Below are 27,645 nucleotides of genomic sequence, written 5' to 3' on the forward strand. Positions count from 1 at the left end.
ATTCTGGTTAGTGGGGAACCAATCAACTGTTACATTCATATATGAGAAAGGCAAACAAGCTGCTAAACTAAATTGCATCAGTGTAACTGTTGATGTCAGGCTGAAAGTGCTTCTTAAGCATTATTCAACATAACTTTCATTATGTATTCTCAATTTCAGACCACGAAAATTGACTACGGCCCATATTTTCAAAGTGTTCCTTGAAGTGAGGGTCCTGCTCAGACATAACTTTAAATCGATTCTGCAAGAGCTGCTTTGCAAATTTGTAGAGCTGCACATCTAAGTAGTTGATCTCTTCAATGCGTCTCAAAGTCTCTGGATCTATTTTATGCAAAGCCTGATCTGATATGGTCTGGTTGTGCTGCTCAAAACGGACACGAAATCTGAAAGAGTTGAGAGGTCGGAAATTTAATTGTTGGAGAGTGTGCTCTGAAATTCTAACTATCCATTTGCAAAAGTCAAATACTACAGCTGGATCTACATTAATAATAATTTTTTATAAAACTGTTGATTTACTTTATCTAATTATGTAGAATATATCATCATCATATAAAATAATGATTTTTATGATGAAATAAATTTTTTAGGTACTTACCCGCTATCATTTGCTTTATCTGGGACTACTTGGCTCGGGTTCGACAAGTGTTAAAACTGAAACAAACATTACTGAATACTCCTGATTGTTACCCCTATCCTTTGGTGGGTGGGGGTAAGACAGCCACTGCTTTGGTTGCCATTTTTCTCTTAATCTCTTAAGAGGAGAGGAGGGATCTCAATGATAGAGGGTACGTACTCTTCTAAAGATTTTATTTTATCATAAAAATTGTTATTTTGGGGTGAAACTTACCCTCTATCATTTGCTATCTCCAACACTGTGTGCTGGAGGAGGGTAACAGATTTCCCTACACCAACATTGCGTGCCGGAGGAGGGTAAGAGATTTCCCTACAATCAAATTATCAGATATTAGAAATATCCTTATTCCTGCCTACCTGATGAATACTATCCCATGGAAAGTGCTTGTCAGATGAGGATCATGGAAAGTACTTGTCAGATGAGGATCTTCATCAGGTGAGATCCACTACTGTAGGAGGGGGAACATGGACCCAGAATATAGCCAATGGTTGAGATTGTGCAATGCAAAATGGCAAGTTAGGTCTCTGTGCCTCAAGCCTGCAGAGCTGATGGGAACTAAAACCACATTTAAACATGATCCCTAAAGAGTTACCACCTACCTAACTGAGTTGCTTTGGCACCTCACATCCAAAACAATACCAATTTGCATGAAAAGGTGGTTCTTAATCAGCTTAGGGTAGCTTTCTCCAATACTGTAAGGACCAATGGCTCTGCAACATAAGTCCAAAACTGCTTATTCTAATGAACTATTGTTTGCCCTTACCTAAGAGAAACAAAGCAAATGCAACTACAGACAGTCCCTGGTTATTGGCGATCCGGTCTTACGGCACTTGTCTAGCAATGACGATAACTGGAGTTTCGGCACCAACATGCACCGCTCTCCGGTTATTGGTGCCAATCCCCACTTAAAAGTGGCACCGATAACCAGACATCGGCGCCAATATTATCGTCACGCTGTTGGGAATGGAACCTCCACCAATAACAGGAGACTGCCTGTGAGCATAATAACGTAATCAAAACAAAAGTAGAGTACGATATTATCATGTACGAACTCCAACACATGCAGTTCCTCACTTACTCAGGATGGTGGTCCATAGCAAGAACCTATACCTGTTCATAACACATAAGGGGAAGATTAGGAGAAATCTCCCCTGCTGGAACTACTGGTGCTAGTGTAAGGCAGTCTTCCTACTGGATCTAGACAGCCCTCAAGTAGTCAGAAGTGAACAAAGAGCCACACCTCCACTGTGCTGCCAAACTTGACAGTCTTGAGAGAAGTGCTGATGGAAACTAATATTTGTAGCTACTACTCTGACACTGTGCAGTTTCACCTTCAAAAGGGGACACTCCTCTGGATACAATGCATGGCGTGCTTCTAGGATTAAGGATGTTATAAAGAAAGCCATGGTATTCTCAGACATAGGAACCTCAGGATTCTTGACAGTGCAAAATAGGTTCCTACACTGCTTCCGTAATGGTTAAAATGGGATGTATAAATCCTTAGAGTCCTAATAGGGCATAAAATTAGCTCTTCTTCCTCAAGAGTTATAACTGTAGCAAAGGGATAGAGAAAAGTAATTTGGAAAAGCTTTGGCCTTGACATTATTCTTAGTATGAAAGGATATCAAAAAAGATAATTCTGCTCCAGTAAGTAAACACCCTACTAACACCGATATAGCTTGTAATTCACTTACTCTTTTGGCCACAGACAAGGCCAGAAGAACAAGAGGAATTTGTTTCTGGTGATAGAAATTCATTTCTCGCTATAATGTGGTTCGGATTCCACAATAAGCTGTAGATCCCATTGCTAGGTAACAAATTGGTTCTTAGCCACGTAAAAATAAGTCTAATCCTTCGGACCAGCCCTAGGAGAGCTGTTAATCAGCTCAGTGGTCTGGTTAAACTAAGATATACTTAACCAGAAAGAGTGTTTTCTAAGGAAGAGCCTTGAGAGAAGTCTCTCTCAGGGGTTCGAAAGGAGGGTCTCTAAGGTGTCAAAAGCCAATGAATAGGTTTCATAAAAGCAGCTTCAGCAGAACCTTCAACGTTCCCAGCTGAAATAAGCGAATAGCTTCACCTTTGTCAATCTCTTCTGAAATACCCAGCCCAAAATGCCTTAATACAAAGCCAGCATGGATTTATAGCCTTGATAAAGGAAACCAAAACACCTTTGGCATCTCTCAAGAAGTGCAGCAACTTTATTATATTGTTAATATTGGTACTAAGACAGGAAATACCACTTAACTTACACCATGATCTATAAAGCTTCCACTGTACTGAACAAGAAATTAGTGGACTTCCCCTTTGTTGTAAGAAAAAAGTCCCTAGACAACTTAGAAAAGTTGCTAGGGCTGGGGAGCTTGTTGACAGTTTCCATGCAGTTACATGAAGCATTTTGACATTTCCATGAAGTTTCCTTGTCCCCATCTGACAAAGTAGTTTTGTCTATGGAGGTAATTGTCAGGAAACTTCTATTAACATCCAGAAGGACTGGGAATCAATTCCTCCTTGGCCACCAAGGCACGATTGGAATAATGGTGGTGTTCCTGGTAGCCTTCAACTCTTGAGTAGCCCTTGCAACAGCGAAAACATAGGGAAGTTATACATGAATAGGTTTGTCCAATCTTGAACCATAACGTCTACTGCCCAGGCTACAGGGTCCGGAACTTGGGAGAGACACAGCTGGAGACAATGATTCAGCTTCGTTGTGAAGATAACAATGAGGGATTGGCTGAACACTCCAAACCACCTCGCAAACTACAAAGTTAAAGATCAATCGTGGGAGAGTACCTGTCCTGGACAACTTAACATGTCCACCAGGTGCAAACTGAAGCATATGGATAATATTCCTCTCCACTCTCCAAAGGCTAAATCCCTAGCGATGGCTACCAAAATTTCAGACTTCATGCCCCCCTGCCTTCTTATATAAGCCAGAGAAACATCCGAGAAGACAGAAATTATTTTGTTGGACACCCTCATCCTGGTCTTAAATCCCTTCTGGATAGCCAACAACTCCTTGCAGTTAACGTGAAGACTCACTTCTACTGGCAACCACACCCCTGAAATGACTTCTTTCCAGATAACCACACACCCAATTCTCATCTGAGGGGACTGAATACCGTACAGTAAGAGGTCTGGGCTCAAGGACTCCAAGGACTTTCCCTGCAAGAACTATTATTATTAATAAAATAGTTTAACCAGACCACCAAGCTGCGTAATGGCTCTCATATGGCTAGCCCAAAAGGATTAAAATGAAATGGTGTACCAGGTCTAGGCCATTGGCCAAGCACTGAGACTAAACGACAAATGACAATTAAATTTTAAAAATAAACATGCAAAAAGGCATATGCTTCCACACTGAACACACGCACACATTAAATATATTTACTCACGTTTCCATCTCCACAAAAAAAAACTAATGAGAAAAATCAGAATAAGTTAAGATTTTTAAAATTCATATTTACTTTTTTATTTATTAACCGGCCCATGGGCTTCCATATTTTCATAAATTACTTCTTATTTTTTCAATTAATTTACAGCTCCTCATCAATATTAAAATTTGAACAATTGAAAATGTTATAGATTCTGAAACTTGGTAACTGTTGTTGGTTATATTTTGGACACTGACACAACACGTTTAATTGTTGTTATCACTTTGCATTCTGGATATTCGGGAGCAGGGTTATGTGGGCTGCTCATTAAGTGTCCATGCATCAGACGAGTATGGCCTATTTGGAGACGTGTCAGAATTACTTGTGCATGTCTCTCTCTCTGATTTGATGAATTCCATTTTCTAACACCAGGTTTTATTTGTCTTAATTTTTCATTTTCTGATTCTTCACTCCATATATTTTGCCATTTACTTATAATACCCATTTTTATGTGTTACATAATCATTGATCTTGTCATATGGGTTGCTTCTTTGGCTGCTTTATCAGCCTCTTCATTTCCTTCGAGCCATATATGGGCAGGGATCCAATATATTTCTACATTTTTCCCATTATTATATAAATTATGGAGTAATAACTTAATTTGTTGTGCAATATTAATTTTTGGTTTGTAACGTCGAATAGCTTCTATAGCGCTTCTCAAGTCACTAAAAATCACAAAATTATTACATGATATTTCTCTTAATCAATCCAAAATATTACCGTCGAGAATCTCTAGAAAACCTTACTTTTAATCCTTTAGGTGTCTTGAAAACAACGAACCCTGCATTTTTATTAATGAGTTTTTCATTAAAAAACCTTCAAATATTGACCATTCCACTGTTTTGGATGCATATTTCTTCCGATCGGCGTCAGACTGGTGTTGTCCAAAATACTGTTGAAAATCATAGGAAAACCTTTCTTTTAATCCTTTGGGTGTCTTGAAAACAATGCATCCTGCATTTATATTGAGTTCTTCAACAAAAAACCTCCAAAATTTGACCATTCTGCCATTCTGGAGCCATATTTCTTCCGTCAACCGGCGTTGTGAATGTCAGTAAACCTGGAACATCATAATTTTTTTATGAATATATTTGAAAAGCATCGTAAACTCGTAACCCGGAGACTGTCTGTATCATACTTCAGTTAACCCAACCTGGTCTTACAAACACTTACTTTGCAAAATCTAATAGATTTTCATAGGGAAGATTGAGAAGAATCCATACTGTCAAATACAAACCAAAAGCCAGATGATCCAATTCATTAACCAAGAAAAGCAAACCCAAATTTCAGAGAACTTCTCTATATAACCTGCCGGTTTCAATGACAAGGGAAGAATGAAAACCAAACCAGTTGCTGTCTGACCCCTACCCTCCAAAGAGTGGGTGTAGCTATCGGGAGCGTCCATTAACGATTGTTTCAATTTTAACACTTGTTGAACCCGTGCCAAGTAGTTGCAGATGAAGCAAATGACAGGGTGAGTTTCATCTCAAAAATATAAATATTGTAATCGATTTCCATTTGCATTCTGGTAATGATTACATTCTCAAAATCAATAGCAGAATGAGTTTTACCGACATCATTACTATTAGTTTCTAAGTGAAGTATAATTTAGCAATACTTTTTTGTAATCTTAAAATCTAAGCACTGTATATATTTCTTTTGATATTAATCAATCAAACTTATACATGTGGACTGATATTCATATTTCACCCAAAAGCTTTCTTCTATAAAACTGGGCTCTATACAGGCAGTCCCTGTTATCGGAGGGGGTTCCGTTTTGATAATAAAAAATCGGCAATTTTTGGCACTTTTTCAGCAACTTTCGGTTATTGGCACCTCTGTTAGGTATGTATCGGCGCCATTATGTGATTATTGGCGCCAATAAGCGGAAATCGGCAGCCAAAAATCGCAACCGAGCCAGACGATAACCAGGGACTGCCTGTAATGTTTCTTTCCATTAAATCATTAGTGTAGTACTTGAATAAAATATCTAATCTTCCCCTGCCCATTGGCTAAATCTACTTTTGGGTCAGGCTTGTCTTCCATTCCACCACTACTAACAGCTGATGACAGATTGGTTACTGGTCCTAACAAAAAGGCTGAAAAGCTTCATTAAGCTTTTGAAGCTAAGCAATCAGCTGAGGATGTCCCTCTTCCTGATACTTGTCATCCTCAACCTATTCTTACAAATTTGGCATTTCTCTCTAGGGATGTTAAGAAAATTCTTGATAGTGTTGATAGCTTGGGTGGAGAAGATCCTGATGGTTTCTTCTCTTTGTTTTTTAAAAAGGTCTCCAGTGTATTGTCTCCTAAGACTGGTAGATTCTAAAGATTTTCATGCTGACATAGCATCTTTGCAAAGAGTGGCATGTATGTGCAGACTGCAGTAACTACAGGCCAATTTCTACTCCCCTGTACTCTCTAAAGTTGCAGAAAAACTTATTTTTAAGCCAATATATAGGTACGTGGAATCTAAAGGACTGTTAGCTGATAGTCTATATGCAAATATTTTGCAGTCAAGTACAGTACCTGCAATGCTCTTTCAAATTTGACAGGTCATTTGCAAGAGAACCTTGATATTGGTTTTGAATGTAGAGTAATGCAAATAGATTTTAACACTGCTTTCGATTTAGTAAATCACATGGCCCTTATTTATAAACTTAAGAAACTTGGAGTGGGTGAATATGTTTAAGGAATGAGTCAAGATTTCTTCATAGTAAGGCAGCAGCAAGTTGCTTTTGATGTTCTTGGTCAGCTGTTATTTTTAGAGTATATAAGTGATATGGTTGTTGGACTGAAAAACAAGACTGTTGAGTATGCCAATGATGCAACAATTGTAGGTATACAGTAGTAAAGACTCAACTTATAAGTGGACCGGATTAGTGAATGGTGTACTCAGTGGGTATGAGGTTGATCCAGGTCATCTCACTACAGAGGAACTATCATTGCTCATGAGGATCTAAAAAGTCTTGCCAAACCTATGAACTTAGGTCTCCAAAGTCTCAGTTACCATAATGGCTCCTAGGGCAGACTTCAGATAGAGACATCTTGCACAAGAGTGTTTTCTCTTTTAATCTTAGCTTTGGCACAGCAGGCAGGCAATATGCACGGCCTTTCCTGTTAAGTTCAGCATTCAGAGGGCTGGGGTTTGCTCTCATTCTTGGTCATTAATAAGTTCAAAGTGAAGACTGTGAACCTGTCATTTTCTGAAGAGAGATTTGAGTTTCCCTAGCCCCTACTTCTAAAACTTGGTTAGTGGGTATTTGGATAAGATGCTCTTTTGTCCAGTGAAAGCCTTGCAGTGTTATCTAAATAAAATCCAAAACCATAAGCCTAAGTTTCACTGGCTGTTTGTTAGTACCAGCAAGCAAAAGGAGGTATCCATGAACTCATTCTTTCTAGCTTCATGAAACCATCAAGCAAGTGCATGGGCACGCCAGCAAAAGAAACAATCTTTCAGTACAGGCAGAAGCTCATGAAGTCAGATTCACTGGCCCTGTCCAAGGTATTTAGGAGGAACTTCTCGGTTTATCAAGGGATGAGGGAAGGGGTCTGGTGTCAACAAATAACCTATACATCATTCTACCTGATGGATGTTACAGAAATCCTTGGGCACCTTCCCCTTAGGACTTGCAGTGGCTGCAAAACAGTTACCCAAGCTCCACAAGGACAAAAAAGCATCTTGCTTATGATGCAAGGTAAAATAAGGCTAGGGTTGAATGGCTGAGTGACTGGGTACTTGATTCCTTCATCCTTTCTCTCTTACAAGGCAACACTCAGGTTAAGCCTGTGCTGGAATGACCTATGTTGCAAGTTCTGTACTGGAATGAGCTATGTTGCAAGTGAGTTAATTAAGGTAATGTCTTATCTTAAAGCTGAGGTTCAAAATATGTGGCATCCTCAGCTCTTCTTTTAAAAAAAAAAAGGGGGGGGACAGAACATGACCATCTGAACCCATTATTTTATAATTGGCTTAACTTTGGATAACACAGTTACCAAGTGATCTGTACTTTTCTTCCAATGTAGGAAGGGCAAGATGCTCCTGAATTTCTTAGACTGAGTATCTAAACGCACACACTTGGGCTCTGGGCAGCCTTTGCATTCTTATGCAAACCAATATAAGCAGTTACAGAGTCTTTTTCTCCTTGCTTATTTTTCATGTCTAGAAATTTTGGAGATGAAACAACACCAGTGAGTTCCAAGGGACCAACCCTTCCACCTTAAGAGTTAGTTTCCTATATAAAAGGTAATGGTTTGTATTATCACAGAAACAAAAAGTGAATTTTGAAGATAACATACCTTAGATATAAAACCAGAGCCTTTTATCATAATCCCACCCGAAACATCTGCACAATCCCAGATATGAGAGGAAAAGTGCTGGATTTCTACCGAGTGGCAGTGCCCTACCACTCACTTACCAACCACCAATTAGCCACCTAGTTATCACGCTTGAGTAACCATTTCCATTTCACTTAGAATACTTCAAAAGGCTTTGGTTTGTATATTATCAAAAAACAGAAATTATCTTCAACATTTTATATTCTAGCTAACATATTCACTAGATATCTAATATTATACAGCAAATTACAACACATTCAGCAACCACAATCATATATATGAAATAAAAACTAGGAACTTACTTGAGATTAAATGTTTCCTCAAATATATACTGACTTATTTCCTGATCTTCTGTTAGACCAAAGAAGGCCATCTTCTTCAAATTATTTTTGGCTGAAATCAGCAGCATTTTCCCTCTATCTTCTGGGTCCAAAAATGATGTGTTGTAACATCCCACTAAGGAAAGATCTGAAAGTACAATTTAATAATTTATCATGTCCCAGAATAAAACAAAAATGTACTTGTTAATTTTTTTCCTGATACAAAATCCATGACTTTAATTTATACTATTCTGTGCATCCCATACATCTCATTAAACTGAAAAAAAAAAAAAATATCAACTGGCTCCAATACATTAAGAATGTACACAGGGTGCCTCTGGTTCCTGATAGTTAGTGTTGAAAAATGTAAATTTTTCAAAATTTTTCAACTACAGTATATCTTTTAAATACTTACCTCCACTATGATAGCTATATATTCCAACACAATCAGCAGGATTACAGGGTATATACACTAAAAACTTTATCCAGACTGTCTATTTATAACATCTGCTGACCCATCCCCATCAGGAGAACAGTGGTCCATGCATCTAATGTTCTCAGTTTTTGTTTCTGTCCACATGAGTGGGGCCTTTGGGGGGATAATTCATGACAAAAGGAAAAAATGAATATTATTAGGAAAATATCTATTTTTGATGTGAATCCTACCTGTTTAAGACAGCTGATTCCAACACTGAAAAAGGAGTGAGTACATGTATCAGGACCCAAAAATTAAACCCCCCCAAAAAACAAAATAAATTCTGTCCAGAATTAGAAACATAGCCAATGAGGAGAAGGCTATGCCAGGCTTCAATGTTGCAAGAGACTGTTTGACTCTAAAGTTGGGAGGAAATTGTGCAGGTGACTTTACGCTAAAGCTGCTGCTGGTTTATTATGCAGGGTAACCTTGAGCATCGAAGAAGATCCCCAGGGCCTCTCTCCCAGTTATGCAGATGTTGAATCTCAAGGCTTGGGTGATGGTCATTAATTTTTGAAAATTCATTCTTCAACCACTGTGTACCAGCAGTGGGGAAATACTGTGGGGAAAAGGACATCCCTTTCAAGATTCTTATTTTGGACAGTGATCGTGGCCAACCACAAAACATCGTTGACTTTCATCTAAACATCACTACTTATGATACATGTAGATGAGCTTAGCATGACAAACAGACCAAATTCAACACACGGATTAAGCTAATGTATTGTACATTAAGCCTCATTTTTATAAAAGTGATAAAATCAATGCAACCAGTATTAAGTCATTTGTCCTTCCTTTACTAGAATACCGCTCTCCAGTGTAGATGCCTGCTTCTCCCAGAGATTTATCTCTTTTAGGTAGAGTGGTTTGTGGTGGTAGGTTTCTGTTTCCTAATATTAGCAGTTATAACTTGAACCACTGAGGTGGTCTCTTGTTTGTCAGTTTTTACATAATTTGTATTTTAACAGAAAGCTTTCACATTCACAATTGATCCCAGATCTTTTTCTGCCAAGAGCAACTAGACTCGCTGAACATCAGCACCAATATGCAGTAAATATTCCACAATGTCAAACTTTTCAGTTCCAGAGGTTCTTTATTTCTTTAACTGTTCAACTGTGTAACAGCCTCCCTGATGATTTCATGCAACTGGCACTTCAAAAGTTCAAGCGATGATGCAATGCATTACTACCCTAATACAATTAGCTCTGTATTCCAATATAAGAAGTGCTCGCAGGAAAAGGTGAAAGGAAAGATCGTAGATCCTGACCTTTTGTTTTTATTTCAAGACCTGACCATAGCAACAGAGAGGAGAAAAAGTACAATACTGTAACATTACATTTGTCTAGTAAAAAAGAGTAAAGATCAAGTATCCAATTGCTACTATTTGCAAATTAGGTAATACATCAAACAGCTCACTGTTATAAAGAGTAATTACTAAGTTGTCTTACAAGGGAAAAGGCTCTTTTAACTGTTGGTTCTTTAAATATCTCATTTTTCATAACATTATCAACTTTATCAAATTTTTATCTATTTATTTATTAATTTGTTAATTTTTTTTTTCTTTTTTAATAAGTGATCTCTTCTTTCTGTATTTCTGTTATTTCTTTCTAATGAACATCATATTCTTTGGAAGCTTGAATTTCATGTCAATGGCCCCTGTGGGCTTGTTCCATATGAATAGGGTTCATTTTCTGAATAATGATAATAATACTGTTTATCTGCCTCCTAACACCACCTCTATCTTGCAACCAGGAGATCACTGCCATCTTCAAGCAACATTAACTACAGTGAACACTCAGGCAGGCTGTAGATGCAATGAACATCAGTGACAAATTAACAACCTTGATATTTCGAAGGGCTATGACTTCTACAAGGCAGTCCTGAAAATAAATGCCACTTGGAAGGAAACATCTGCCAGGGGTATCAATGGCATCTGGAAGAAACTGTGCTCTCAAATTGTTCATGATTTCAAGGGCTTTGCCAAGGTGGATAAGAAAACAGCCCTGGTGACACTGAGCAGTTAGCTAGAAACACACTTGGAGAGGAGGATTTCATCTTGTTATCGGAGGCAGACAAACAATCATTCAAGAACAAAGAGCTGATGGAGCTTCACAAGCAGCAGCGATACGCAGAGAACCAGGAACCAGATCAAGAACCCTAACTTTTTGCCAATGACAAAATGCATTGAGCCTTTCCATACAATGACAAAGCCCTTGCACTTTTTGAGATGGACCCCAATGTTGAATGTTTTGCCTAGGTAATGGAGCTATGCACAACTTAGTTGTTTCTTCCTGGATGATTTTGGATGAAGAGAAGAGCAACAGAGTTCAGGGCAATCTTGATAAGTTCTTGCCATGTACAAACCCAAACAAAGAAATTCAGCTTCCAAATCATCTATATAGTCTCCTCCTCTCCCTTTACCTTCCTCCTCCACTGAGCACATTGATGTCACCCATCTGGCTGGTGTATTTACATCAAATTTTTTTTAACATGCATAAATTTACTATACATGAACTAAAAAGACAGCAAAATGTTTTACTATCTAACAATTTACTGTACAGTACATTTATAATATTAGTGATGCTATGGAGTTGCTAACACTGTATACAATACTACATACATATAATTTCTATTTTACAATTTGTAAAATTAACATATATATATTTGCTATTTTACAAAGATAGAAAAATGCTTAACTAAAAACGACTAATGTATATACAAAGTATTAGCAACACCAAAGGGTTGCTTATAAGTGTTTATATTATCTAGGTATTTTTTCATAGGGTTTATATGACTTTGTTGTTTTTTGACTTACGTCGTGAGTCTCGGAACAAATTAACAATGTAGTCTGAGGTATTACTGTACCTATCCAATGCCACTCTTAAAAAGACCACCAACCATATACAGTATATAAATACTTCATGGTGCATGTAAAATGTGCAAACCTTAATTATATACTGTACTTATCAAACTGTTTGAGTACAGTAACTTTACAATCCTCTCTTCAGCTCAATCAGGTTTTGTTCAACTGCTCCTGTTATAATAACCAAGGCAACCTACAATCTTGGCAGAGCACTCATGTTAAATATCCAACATTTTCTGCAAGTTTCATACATTACCATTATGGATGACATAAAAATATAATGTTCACTGTATGCTCACCTGCTAGCATCCTAGTTTGACGGTTATTTGCCAGATTGCTGCTACAAGCCATGAACTCTTCCAAGGTAACATTTTCCCATGTCTCCCTTTGTAACATAAAGGAACTTCCTCCTGAAATATAAAGTTGTAAACAATTTCAAAATAAAAATTCTCATCCTGTAAGTACTGGGAGAGAAGGAAATAATTAACTTAATTACAATAAATTACTTACAAATAGTAAAGTACACTTTTCAGTTCAGCCAGTCTTACTTAAATGATGAGCACAATGTTTGTTCTGTCCTTAAATGAAAATATTCTTAACCTAAAAATTCAGTGCATGGTAATTTCATAACTTCATTATATATTATTTTCCATCTTTCACCATTATATAACAAAATGATATTGTATAATATGAAAATTTTTATGATAAAATTATTTATTTGGTTACATACCTACTGTTGTAGTTAGTTTACATCAACCCCGAGATGACTTGGGGACCACAAAAAGGTGGTTGTAAAACCCCTCCATGGAGTCGTCCTTCACCTCCTCTATGGCTTCCTTCTGGAGAAGGGAAGCAACTTCTTCTGCAAGGGCCAAATACCTTGTGGAGCCTTTCAAATACTCCATCAATGCAATCGGAAAGGTAACTAAGAGGGGAATCGCCCTGAAGGGGAGTACCTTTCTTTCAAGACTTGTACGATCCATGGCTCTGCTCCTCTGATGCTCCACCTTTCCCAAAAAAGGTGAAGTCTGGCTCCTACAGGTGCACGAAAGACATGCACATCACTTCTTGGCTGAGAATCTGGAGGAGGACTCTTTAACTGATCTGGCTGAGAACCACACAGTCGTACAGGACTTAGAGGAAAACTTCTGTCCATCTCCACAAAAGGGTTGTGGCTGAAGAGGCGAGGCAGTCTTAGCACCAAACAAAGCAGGCTCCTTGGGGTGCTTTGAAGACTGAGCAAGAAGATCCTGTGTGGACTTCTTTTGAAGTTCCATGGCTATTTCCTTGACCATGGCCTGAAGAAATAGGTAAGAATGGTCCAGGGGAGAAAAGAGTAAGGCTGATTTCTGCACTGCAGTCACTCCCTTTGTTGTGAAGGAGCACCATAGCTCCCTCTTCTTTAGCACATCCAAGAAAAGTGCAGCCAGTTCAAGAGATCCGTCTCTAATTGCCTTGTACGAGCAGGACAATACTCCTAACCAGTCTGCAGCGAAGTCCTCTGCAAGCAAGACAGTCTTCAATCTTCTTGGGCTAGAGCTCTGACTGTCCAGTTAAGAAAACTTAAGACCTCAAATACCTTGAAGATATTTCTAATGAGGTGGTCTAAATCTGCCACAGAATACATAATCTTGGCAGACAGAGAAGGCCAAATGACACACCACGTCAATTATGCCTGAGAAATCCCCCTGGGAGGGGCAGCGACTTCCAGGGAGGGAGCTTCTCCCATGGCATATGCAAGATATCCCCAGCGTGTAAGTCTCAAAGGAGGGAAGGCAAAGGCAACCCTGCCCTGTTCCCTCTTCTGAGAGAGCCAGTCATCAACTTCCCTTTAAGCCTTCTTAGAAGAAAAAGACAGTACCATCTTAGGCAGACGAGAGCTGACGTCGGGCTGATTCCTCATGAGGAAGGTGGAGGCAGGAGAAACTGGATCAGCTGGGGCAAAGAAGGTCAGATAACTGGCCAAGAAAAACCTTAACAGGCCGCTACATGAAACTGCTGATGGAAAAGGTTCTTGATCCACTTCCTGGAGGTTCATCTGGCCATCGAAACTGGAGACAACAGAGGGTCTTCAGGACCTTTGCTTTATTGACAAAAAGTTGAGTGCAATCTTCTGCAAAACCCCATAAAATTTGCCAATTGAATAACCTGATGGGAATCCTGGGGAATTCGGATCCATTGTCTCAAGTGCAGAAGATCAAAGACACTTGTTGCTGTAGAACCTTTGCCTTGGTCAGGTGCTTGGTTGGCAGAAAGGTCGAATTGTCTTGTTACTGGTGCCAGGCTGGACAGTCTGGCTGGTGCCAGGCATGAGGAGATAACTGGTCCTCCTTCTTCCCTGAAAGCCACTGGTCATTCATCTACCCGGATGAAGACACTGGGTGCCTGGAAGGTGAGTGGTGCCTGGAAGAGGAGAGCTTCTTAGAAGGTGCTGCAGGAGGGTTTTAGATATTAAATCTTACAGGTTTTCTGGGCCAAAGATGAAAAGGCCTCTTACAAATCTTGAGAAATAGGCAATGACCGGGACCCATTTTGAAAGGTCTCTTCAGCCAGGAAAGAGCAAAGATGGGCCCTGGAAAGTGTAGAAAGGCAAGATTGTGGAACTTCTTTCCTTTATCCATGCCCCTACATCAGATATATGAGTTCACGGTGTCAGTGTGTTGAATCATAAGTCACTTTAGTAAGTCTGGTTTTACACCCCTCACTACAGTAACGAATGTTTGAAGAGCTGGAGTCAGACATAATTAACTATCTTGAGAAATAACGTTAGCTAACGATATAACGAAAATCTGCCCTCTTAAAGCCACCACAAAAAAAAAGAAAGAGAATACTTCAACAAACTAAGGACAAAATCCAAAAAAGATGAAGCAATGACTGCACAAGACTACCGATGTTAGTCGGGAGCCGGCAGAAAATGAATTGATCTTCTCTGCTGATTTGTACCTGTCAGTCCCGAAAGTGGGTGGGACCCTGTTACCTATACTAGCAATGGTAGCGCCACAGCGAAAATTTTAATTGCATTAGACTGCTGTATAGAAAGCCACTAGCTATGTAATTGCTTGGTAGGTACTTAGCTTAAGTAGTGATTGTTTGATTCTAATCCCCAAGACTGATGAACCATACTGTTCTTTTCATTCCTCATCTCTCAATTAACTTAATCATGTGGTCCTACAAAAAATTAAAAATTACAACCTAATGTAAATCAAAAAAACAGAGGAATTTAAAAAACCACATACCAATATAACACAAATCAGATACAAAAATCATAGAGAAATATTGGTACACAATATGTCATTGAATCTGAACCAGAAATTAATTCAAAGGATGCAATCAATTCATTCTCTCACCCTCTGTGCCTATAAATTAATAACATGCAGCTAAAAACCCAATTAGTTTCAAATCAACATTTTCAAATACAATCCTCATTCCCAACTATTGTTGGCAATACAGTAAACCCCACGAGACTTTAGCAAGGGGATGCATCCCACACACTGCATTTTCAAATTGCTGAAACCAGATATGTTATAAGAATACTTAGAACCCTTCTAAAAACACTTAGAACTGCCTATTTTGATAGTTCAAACACACACAAAAAAAGTAAAAATGCTCACACGGGTAGTATCTGAGCATGGCCTAGCCTACACTAGGGTATTTGGTACCATTAAGCTATATATATAACTGGTAGCCTAGCCTATTTCACTATAAAGTATACTCCAAACATACACGATATAGTAATTATTAATATCAGCTAATTCTGGAAGTTCATGTAAAGTGACTTTACCTACACTTCTATATAATTCACTACAAAGAGAAATTGAATAACAAACAAAAATTAGCTTAGCCTACACTATGGTATATTGTATACAATATACGATGAACCGCGTGTTTTTTCATTCCTCTTCATTATACTGTACTCTATATTCAAAAAATATTACAACCTAATTATACAAACATCAACATAAAAAAACGAATATGCATCTTTTCCAAGGATCTTTTGAAATGTTATGCCAAATTCACTGTATCCAATAATATTAAAGTATATATATTCTTATATTGCCTTTGTATTATAAATGCACCTAAAAACCAATTGTTTCGAATCAACACTTTCAAATACGATCATGTTTTGGTTTTGGAAATCGTTTATGCGGTGTTTATTTTGCCATATCTAATTCAGTTCAGAGACCCTTTTCTTGCTTCTAGTTAGTGTAAATGAATCTCTAGATACTTTATTTATATGGGGCAATGGTTATTTTCCAAATAAAAAAACATGTTTTTAAGTTGAAATATAACTAAAATACATCTCGTTGTGAAATTACTTTATATAATATTTTTGTTAATAGATGACGATTGACGATGGCCGTTTGGGGGCGTTTGTTTTGTGTAAAAAAAAAATCAAGATTCCGTTCGCTATTTTCACTTGATTTCATCCTAATACAAGCATTTCATATTTATCGTTTATCGGCGTAAAAATATCAGTAATGTGTTCTTTCAAGTCCAGTAGTTTTGAGTAAAATACTTTCTCTCCAATTTTAATTACGGTCGTGTTTCATCCATGTTGCCGATGCACAATAACCTACAGCATAGTCATTAGCAGCTTGAAAAATGTTTTCTCAGCTTCAGTTACAACATGCAGCTTAAATTTAGCAGTATATTTCCTTGAAGATTTTTTATCCATACCGAATAAGGGTATAACGTAAAAATATATCAGTCCTATTCTACTTAACGTCATTTGTCCTATAACCTACGGTAATTGTTTATTACCGTACAATGGTTGAAATACTAGGTAAACGCTCTTGTTATCCAATTCGGTTATAAGCAAAACACCAGTTTCACAGTCAGTTGTTTATGGCTGTGCGCATTTACGCAAGAGTATAACGTTACTAACAATACTGTACTTTTATCATTCTCTTTTACTTTTTTAACTAGAAGATGGGATAAAGAGATGGAGGAAAAGTTGTCTATTGTAATTTGCTCTCTCTCGTGAAATTTAAAAATATTTTTTAAATATTGTCGTATCGGTATTAATTGCTTACCCCACTGCAATAATCGAATTATCGTAAGGTGAATTATCGTAACTCGAGCATTACCTGAGTATTTTAATAGTTTTATCACAAAAAATGCATTTAGTCTTGAAAACGAGATGAAAATACAGTAATTAGTGAATATTTCTCAGTGAAAAATACCATGAATGGGCGAATTTTCAGCAAATAATGCGTATATATGTTACATAGAGAAATCCACAAATAGGTGAGTCAGCGAATTGAGAGACCACAAATACAGGGGGTTTACTGTAAAAGCATATGTAAAACTGTTTAGTACTTTTGTTGTATGAATATGGACTAACAGAAACATAAAATGATTCAAAGAAACTTGGTATAGCTTTCATTAAAAACTTTACACTCAAAAGACTATGAAAGGCAGTAAAACTATGCTCACCCTAGTAGGAGGCCTCCCTTCACACAACAAACGAGCTGTCTTCCATGTAGCACCTCTTCGTACATGTTTAAATTCACTGAGATAACGGTGAACTGGATCCCGAAGGAAGGTTATATAAAAGTACCTATAAGGAAACAACAATTAAGAGCAGAACATTTTAAAAAAATACCTAACAAATAGGCAAGGTAAATTCACAAACCATGGTAAATATCTTTATGAAAAACAAACCACTGCCATACTTGAAATTACAGTAGTACCATAATAACTGGTGGGTAGGCAATAATAATCTACTGTACTTACTTTTAACAAGATGGCCTTGTTTTCCTAGTTTTATTTTTTTTAACCTAAGCTATAAAAGAGCACTGGGTTGCATTTTCCAGTGGGCTCTTCACTTGAATTCACAGTTTTAGGATAACTTGCACTTTTCCTGTATACACAAACCTGAAGTCTTCTACTCAGATATATCTTTAGTAAAAGCTCGTCCAGTCAAAAAATCTGTGCATTGCACAAATAAGGCAGACTGTGAAGCATGGTAATTAGGCAATTAACAAGCAGCAAAAAGACAGCAAGGGATAAAGAACACAAGTCACATCCTACTCCAGAGGACTGAGTACTGGCACTCACCTGACTATCCAGAACCATTTTTTCTTTGGCAACATGGACAGATGCAATGATGGTTGGAGCTGGGATAAAATTTTCCTTAATTCACGATTTGTTCCTATGAGGATAGAAACTTTCTTCCTTTACATCCAGTTCCATCTTTAGGTCAGAAACATCAGAGCAGAACACTAGGAGCTTCCTGTTTAAATGTGTGGTAAACAGGTCAATAGACCAGCATTCACCTAAGTTCAGAGAGCTTCTCCACCACCTGCTGGTGTAGGGACCACCCTGACCTTACAATCTGCTCTAGGCAACTGAACTGATCTGCCACTATATTCTGACTAACGAAGATGTGCCTAGCTGACAGCTTTATGACATGACAAGCTGCCCTCTTGTTCACTTGTATTGCCAACTGCCAAAGGGAGAGAGACTGTTCTCTCTTGCTTGTCGACATATGCCCCAACAATCATTCTGGCACTCATCTGTACAAAATAAGCCTACTGATTGATCCCAAAATGTTTACTATACCATTAGTGCCATGCCCATCTTGAGATCAATGATAGGCTAGTGAATCACATCTCATCCACACATCTGAAACAAGCAAGCTATTCAATCGTGCACCCCACCTTCCTTCAATGAGTCAAAGAACAGCTGCATCTCTGTAAGTAGGAAATTCAGCAGAACTCTAACAGATCATCCTTCACCTCCTGGTGATAGGTAAAATGAATGATGGAGGGTCTGAACCAAATAGCCAGTGTTGCTTCAGACACCACTAAAGTAACCAACCACAGGTGCAGAAGCCCAAGTGGGACAAGCATCTCCAGGAATGACATATGACCAAGAATGAGCAGCCAAAGCAGAGCTGGTTGTTCTTGTCACAATAGAAACTGTACTGAAACCTACCTGAACTGACTATTCAAAGTGTCTCAATGACAGACTTGCCACTACCAAGTCAACCTACAAGTCCTGGAGCTTCACCCAGTGCTTGGGCTAAGGTCTGACTTTTCTCAGTGTATTACAGTCTCCTGCTTGTGACAGAGTAAGAGCAGTATGTCCCTATCCCAGCACGACTGTGCCTTGCAGGGTGCTAGGATCAGCCAAACACTGAGATACCATAGCAGCTGGATCCCAACTGCTACGGTATCTTGACCTCCCTTCCTTTAGGGAAGATGTTTACTATGGTCGGTTTCATTTCAACTGTTCACCCACAGGTGAAGATGTGGCATATGAGCATGTGTAGCTCGTGATTGGCTGACAACTAATGTTTCTGATATCATTGGTTTATTGTGATAAATATTAAACTATTTCTTCAGTAACATATTTGAATGTTTATATATACAAAGAACCTTCATACCTTCTTATAAAATTCATAAACATGACATTTTTTATAAAAAAATAAGGAGTTATATATCCTTACCAAGTAATTACTTAGCTATAGTTTCTACTTTAAACGGCAGCTTAAGAATTGAAAATTCACGGTAGCGCTCTTTTTGTTTTGGTGCAGGTAAGTGGGCCCCCTTCTTTCGTTTATGCTCTATGTCATTGTGTGGGGAGGAGGGATGGGCTCTGTTCATGTAATTACTTGGTAAGTATATATAAAACCTTATTTATTATAAAAATGTCATTTTTATATATGAAACTTACCAAGTACAGTCATTACATAGCTGAATCCCACATCGATAAGTGGGAAGAATGGGCATGTGCTACTCCAAAAACATTATAAAGAAATGCATTTGAAATAGAAAAGAAATGCTGGCATTGTGGGGATGCTTGTTGTAACCTTACCTGGGGAGAGAGCAAGAGCAGAAAGACCCTGACTCTTGGTCGTTTCTCATCTCGACCTGTAGGGACATGACCAGTAGTGTCAGGATTGTCCCTACTTCAGTGGGAGCTTTGTGGTCAGGGAGTGCTTCTTAAACTCAACAAAGCTTAAACAAAACAATTGCCCTTGCCCTGGGTGAAAAATAGACATCGACTAACACATGACCATAAAACTATATTACTTGTACACCATTTAAAAAACATATACCTGTATTACCCATCCATAAGATTGGAGGGTGCTCCAGGTACTAAGTACCCCCGGCTTCCCAAAACTCAACAACTCAAGGCTAGGAGACAGAGAAATAGGAGGATCACTCCTACCCCTCATTCCCTAGTGCCACGCCAGCCGCAGAGAATCGGACCCAGCGCACTGTAGTCCTCGAACACAGTTTCAACGTCACGTAGGTAATAGTTGGCGAAGACTGAGCAACACTTCCAATAAGTCAATTGGATTATGGTAGCTGGAGAGAGATTGCATTAAAAAGCCAAAGAAGTGGCTACTGCCCGTACTTCATGTACTTTTACCTTTAACAACGGTACATTATTCTCCTGAATTCCCAAGTGAGACTCTAAAATAATGTCTCTCAAAAAGAAAGAGATAGCATTCTCGGAGAGAGTACGTGAAGGGTTCTGGACAGAACACCAGAGGTTATGAGGATCCCCTCCGATATTCTTGGGTCTCTCCATGTAAAATCTTAATGCTTTAACTGGCATAATACTCTCTCTTGTTCCGACGGTCCTACCTGCTCTGCAAGACTCTGGACAGAAAAAGAATGAGGCCAAGGGTCAGACGGGTACTCGTTTTTGGCTAAGAAGCCTAAAATATTTGAGCAAATAGCTGTCTCTTGCAAAAAACCAACTTGTTTGTCCAGGGCTTGTAACTCGCTGACTCTTTTTACTGTGGCTAAAGTGTGGGAAATTAGAGATTTTATATATGTGACTTACCAAGTAATTGCAGAATGGGAGCTATGCAATTACTTAGTAAGTCACTTATATAAAAATGACATTTTTATAATAAAATAAAGTTTTATATATACTTACCAAGTAATTACATAGCTCCCATTCTGTAATTACTTGGTAAGTCACTCACATAAAATCTCTAATTTCCTACACTAAAATACCCTCCTTTGTCACCTTGAAAAGAGTAGGATTGAGGTGATCCAAAGGAAAAACTAAAACAGCTGCCATCTTCTGAGAAGGAGAAACCCTTGCTCAAAGATAAGTGCAATATTGTCCTCATTCTTCACAACGGAGTTAGTATAAACATGCAAACATTTGCCTTCAGTGTCTAATAGCCTTGTCCACATAAGTTACAAACTCAAATGACTCCTCTAATGCTTTAATATCAGCTGGCGCCACAAACTTCTTTAGTTGGCACAGGAAAGAGGTGCTCATTCTGACCAAAAGTTCAGCAAAAGATAAAACTTCAATAACTCTAAACAGAAACCTGGAGAAAATCTCTGCCTCAGCATCTATCCAAAGCACCTCAAGTCTCAAGACCACGTCCCTTCAAAAGATGGAGACAGGCAAAGAAATCTGAATTATTGACTGAATGAGGTTTATACGCCGGTATCATAAGAGGCAGTTCTACTTGACTTTATAAAATAAAAAAGATAAGTGCTGGCATTCTTGAAAGAAGCTTTATGCACCAGAGCCCGAGAAATCTTACCAAAATGCATTTAATCTAAGGAGAAAGTCTGGGTTTTTTTAAAGACTTAATGGGAGCCAAAATGCTTTAAGATTACAGGGATCTAGTTCCTACTGGACCTCCTTCCTCCACTAAATGGTGATAAAGCAAGACGCAACACTAACAAGCACTGAAATATAGGAGACTCCTCCGCTACAAACTCCTCTTCTGCCAGAGAGGGAGACAAGGCAACAGCAGCCAGCTCCTCAAAATGAACCTCTGGCTCTACTGAAGGGGAACCAAGGTAAATGCAGACTGCTGCAGCTAAACAGAGCTGACAAGGTGGGTGAGCAAGAAGAGCCTAAGCGCCATCAGGTGCCAAAGAAAACAGGGAAGGTCGGAATGAAGGGTGGGGGGAGACCAGACACCCCAGCTTCACATGAAACAGTCTCGACTGACCTAATACCACTTCCTGAAGGTAAAGCAGCTAGAATGGCATTTAGCTCGGAGAAAACTGAAGATTCTATAACAGTGACAGAACTGGATGGGGAAACATTTGCAGAAGGTTGAACGAGTGCATTTCGAGGAGAAAGAGGAAAGGAATGGCAGACAAGGATTTATAATGAGGAAAAAGTAAAAGAGAATGGTTCAACAATCGACTGAATTAACACTGCAGATATGACATTTCTATAATAAAATAAAGTTTTATATATACTGTACTTACCAAGTAATTACATAGCTATAGTTTCAACTTGCATGGTAGCTTAAATTTTGCAATTCGCAGTAGTGCTCTTTTGTTTTGTGTACGTGACTAGCCCCGCCCATTTTCGGAGAAAGAGAGGAACAACTCAGCAAAGAGCTCCAATTTGTTTAAGCCCTTATGTCCATGTGAGGGGAAGAGGGGGGGACTCCGATTATATAATATAATTACTTGGTAAGTATATATAAAACTTTATTTTATTATAAAAACGTCACTTTTACATAAGTAACTTACCAAGTAATTACATAGCTGAATCCCACACTGACAGGAGGTGGGATACATGGACATATTCTACTGCAAAACATTAGCGATGGTAATGAATTTGAGAATAGAGAATTTGCCAGCATTGAAACAATACTTGTTGTCTCCTTACCTGGTAAGAGAGCTACTGCAGGTACAGTAGATACTGCCTCTGGTTGGTGCTCATCTTAACCAGTAGGGCGTGGCGGTATAGCCGTGAAGTGCCTCTACTTTAGTGCAAGCTTTGCATCAATAGTTGCCCCTGCCCTGGGCACAGTACCACAATAAAAACAACCAGAAAAAACAACGCTGTCACCTACACCACATGATAAAAAACCACCACCCATCATCCTTCAGAGGCCAAAATGGAGCTACTAAAGTCATTGTCACCTTCTGGTGGGTACGAAACTTGTTTAAAACTTCCCTTACCATGTTGAATGGTGGGAATGCATGTAGGTCTTTGTTCGACCAGTCCTGTAGCATGGCATCCGTCATCTATACCAGCGGGACCTGGACTGGCGAACAGAACAATGGAAACAACTGAAAGAGGCCTTTCCTTGCTCTCTCTTCTCGGAGAGCCAACCCTCAATCTGGTTAGAGGCCTTCCTCGCAAAGGATGAAAGCACCATCTTAGGCAGCCTGGAAGAGTCAACAGGCTGGTTACTTATTAAAAAAGCTGAAGCAGGAGAAGCAGGAGCCACTGGAGAGAAAAAATCCGGGAAGCTTAGCAGCAAATAGCTTAGCAAGGCCGCTGTGGGAGCAATGCCCTAATCTACGTCTTTTTCCTATTCCGACAAAATTGGGGACTTGGACAAATCAGTAGAAGCCTTAGTTGAAGAAGGTGCCTTCTTGAGGAGTCCCAAAATGTTATCAAGTTGGCGCCTATCGGCACCAATGAAGGATCCAAGGCTGCGGGCGCAGGAGCCGAAGTACGTGTCTAACCAGAAGGAGCCGGGTGCTCAGGAGCTGGCACCGCAAGGACTGAAGTTGGTGCCAGGCACTCAAAAGAGGAGGCTGGGCGTTTGGCGCTCGAGAGCGGTAGATGGGCACTCGAAAGATGAATGACGCTTGGACGATGAAGGGTGCTTGTGAGTGGAAGAGCTCTTGGGAATCAAGTGCTGTCGCTCAACCGCACGGCATTCCGGAGAAAACTGGATATCTCTGAACTAGAGGACAGATAATGCACTTCCTTACAGATGCCTTTCCAATGGCTGTCTGTAGCAAACTGGGACGCAACAACAGGTGCTTCTGAGGGGACGACTACCTGAGGGAAGACCCCACCGACCTCCTGGGCTTCCAGTATGACCCCTCCCAGGTTTAGGGGAGTATGACGGTGACATTTGCCTAGGAGCATTGGCGGGACAAGCAGCCACCTCTTCCACTAACACTTCACTGGCACCCTTATCATTCATTTTATCCACAGGGCCTTGATGGAAGCTCCTAATTGTTCCACAGTATTCACTATCAGACCGAGTTTCTGGTCAACCCTTGATTCGAAACCGGCAATGGGGTTAGGGTCAGAAGCGTGGGAGCCAGGCAAAGGAGTAAGTGGTACATTCAGAGGACTGGGAATGGGAGACACAATAGGTAAAGGAGTAGATATAACAGGAATAATAACATCACTAGAAGGTTTAGTAGCAGAGTCTTGACCAGCTAAAGTCTTGCTATCAGCTCTAGAAGCCACCTTCCTCTTCCTGTCTATTTCCAGTTTAGCTAACTGTGACTTTAAAATTCTCCACTTTTTGTCATCCCAGTCTCTACACTCATTACAGTTCAAATCTACAGAACACACCTGCCCCTACAATCCGAACAAAGGGTATGTGAGTCGTAAGATGCCTTGGTTAATCTCATATTGCAGCCCTTGCTACAATAATGAACACTAGCTGAACTTGAGTCCGACATACTACTGTGTAAAAACAAGTCAGTTATCCAAAAAGTCGTAATCAACGAAAAAACAAGTCTCCAATCATGAAAAAAAAGTCTTAATCTTACAAAATTCGGTCTCAAAAAGAAAACCTTACACTCGCTAATCACATCAAAGGCTACCAAAGGTAAAAATACTTCACCAATTGGAAAAACACCAACAGAAAAGGCAAAAGAATTCCAAAATAAGCTGAATTCTCACAACTGATCCTAAGTCATAAGCCGGCAGAAATAAAATGAAGCTCTTTGCTGACTTGTTCCTCTCTTCCCCAAAAATGGGCAGGGCTATTCACCTACACAAAACAAAAGACCGTTACTGCGAATTTCAAAATTTAAGCTGCCATGCAAGTTGACACTGTAGCTATGTAATTACTTGGTAAGTTACTTATATAAAAACAAAATTTTTAATAATATTGTTTACTGTATACCTATACCATGAGTCCTTGTAGTGCTGTCATCACCATTACTAGATTACAACGATAGTGAAGTCGAAATTTTGTGAGAAGATTTACGTTTCCTAAAATGATCCTTTAGCAACTGCATTAAACGGGTATCATAGCAAGGTATATGAGACAAAGGTGAAGGAGGCCAAAAAACCACATCACCCCAAGAACCAACCCAGTTAGGCTAGCTGGCAGAGAGACTCTCCCAACTGTCACAGGGCAGTCCTGAGTGCTGGCTACTCACAGGGAATGGCACTGATGCCTTACTTCTCAAAAAGGGAATGTGATAAAAATTGTACATGTACGTTACAGGGGACATGGAATGGTTTTCCTAACATGAATGCCATCAAACCCTTTATCTGACACTAAAATAAAGTTCACATCCCATTTCAACTACTCAATACACTTTTCCTGAGCAAAAGGGGAGTGGAAGGTGGAACTAAAGAAGTCTGTTCTAGCTAAATGAGTAGCAGAGGAAAGAGCTGGAGACTGAATACAGACAAATGACAAAGGCACTTAAGGAGAATAAACAGATTTATGTCTTGACCTAATTATTTGCTTTCTCAATCTATTTGCTTCCCTTCTTTTCTTACGTCTAAGAAACTTAAGCATAAAGTCCTTCGACCAATTCCCAGTCTTAACATCTGTCCTCAAGACCACACTACAGACCCCTGCAGCTGACACAGTATGTCTACCTAATTCAAAATTAAACATCCTGCTAACACAATAATCATTTTTACTGAACTTGATGTTCTTGGATTTTTTTCCTGTGGAAGACATCCTAAAGAACAAAGGCAGAATTTCAATACCATAAAATCCGCCAACTGTCAAAACACTGAAGTACTCACAACTTCCTGCTGCTATGGCAAGGAGAATTCTGACGAGAGCTAAAGCATTCAAAATACACTGGGTGGTGAACACTTGAACTAGACAAGTAATTCAAGGTCAACCAAGAGATCTTCTTTTGTTTGAATTCAACTCGCGTTGTCAGTCTCAAATAAAATGTATTTACCACAACAAAGAGGCGGCAGCACATTATGATAAACACTACCTAAAATTAAACAGTATTAACATGTCACCATACATTTCAATATTTTGGTAGCAACAGGATAAGTTTGTATAGGAAGTCACCATGGGGAAAAAGTTGTTACAACTGACAATATACTAAATGGAAAATAAAATTTTGGCAAAAGGACAAGCACTGTGACCTATGAATCATTTGACAGTGAGAGGGAAATTGACAGTAAAAAGGTTATAAAGGTAGAGCAGGAAGAAAACTTCACAGTTGCAACATGAAACAACTATCAGGAGAGGGTGGAAAGTAAGTTGGAAGAAAGAGGATATGAACGGAGGTACAGTAAAAGGAATGTAAGGAGTTGCCACTAGGGGCTGAAGGGACACAGTAAAGAACCTTAAGAATATAATGCCAACAGTTCACCATGTATGGTGTAAGGTGCACTGATGGCACTAACACTAAGCAAAACACAACTGACATGAGTAAGTAGAAGAATAATATTGGATTTTGGCCGAAGGCCAAGCACTGGGACCTGTGAGGTCATTCAGCGCTGAAATGGAAATTGAAAGAAGAAAAGTCTGAAAGGTGTAACAAGAGAGTAACCTTGCAGTTACACTAAGAAACAATTGTTATGAGAGAGTCGAAAGCATGATGGAAGAATGAGAATATGACTGGAAATACAGGAATAGGAATGAAAGGGGTTGCAGCTAGCGCCAAAAGAAATGATGTAGGTAAAGCGGCCAAAAGAAATGATGTAGGTAATAGCAAACATTATAAGGCCTGTGCAAGTATACTTACCAAAAACCATAATTGCAAGTTTATATATGACTAGCCTAACCTGACCAAGAGAGATATTGCCTTACCGTCTCTCGACTGAATTGTCTTCGATCCTATCCATCATATCATCAACGCAACTTGTAAGCTCTGTCCAATCAGCATGAAGGCCACACTTCCACCCAGTCGAGTGTCTTGAGAAAAGCCAAGTCTCGTCTGAGTGAGGGCCTGGTCTCAGGCAAGTGCATCGCTTCCTGATTTTTCTGTGGCATTCACAGTGTCTGTCTAGATCAAGATCATCAACCAAATGCCTCCCAAACGTTGTTCCTCCAGTCTTCTGGATGTGTAGAAAAACGATAACGTCGTGACCTCTGATGTCAAACTGAAAGTCGTGTCCAGTGACCTCTTCGAACGAGGGCCCCGTCGCAGACCGAGCTGAGTTGCTGAGTGGTTTTCCAGCCTCGTCGGTTCCGATGTGAAATTGATTGATTCCATCTTTGATGTACTTCATTTTATATCTCCTCTGCAACGGCGAAAAGCTCAGAGCACAAACTGTCTCTGGGCAGAAATACCCAAAATAGACAACTCCAGCCACCCCCAGGAGAATCAAAAAGAGAAGCATGCAGAGACATTTCTTCATCCGCTTCCTCATCCAAATCTCTTTTGAGCCAGACGCCCCTTCACTATGGTGGCCACCGACCTCTACCCCCCAACTCTGCCTCCGTCTGGAGCTGTCGCTCTTCCCACCTTCGCAGTCCCCTAGCAATGCTTCCAGTGAATCTGTTTGGGCAGTACTGTCTACTAGTACCATAATAGCTACCTTGTTTATGATGCAGCGTCTCAAGCTATAAGGGGCTAGGCTACACAATAGCAGAGGCTGGTAGGCTAGGCTATGGATAGGGATGAAGGGCCTTCACCCTCCCCACAATTAACACAGATCGATAT

General features: G+C 39.4%; 1 protein-coding gene across 1 annotated transcript; it reads right to left on the reverse strand.

Annotated features, from left to right (window-relative positions):
* Positions 1-27,645, reverse strand: Hs6st (heparan sulfate 6-O-sulfotransferase). Its single transcript, XM_067081126.1, is given in 6 exon segments — positions 1-383; positions 8,706-8,871; positions 12,361-12,447; positions 12,450-12,471; positions 17,498-17,621; positions 26,790-27,645. Coding segments are annotated over 6 exon segments (1,365 nt in total). The 5' UTR covers positions 27,512-27,645; the 3' UTR covers positions 1-139.

This window comes from Macrobrachium rosenbergii, chromosome 36 (assembly GCF_040412425.1).
Source record: "Macrobrachium rosenbergii isolate ZJJX-2024 chromosome 36, ASM4041242v1, whole genome shotgun sequence".
Lineage (NCBI taxonomy): Eukaryota > Metazoa > Arthropoda > Malacostraca > Decapoda > Palaemonidae > Macrobrachium > Macrobrachium rosenbergii.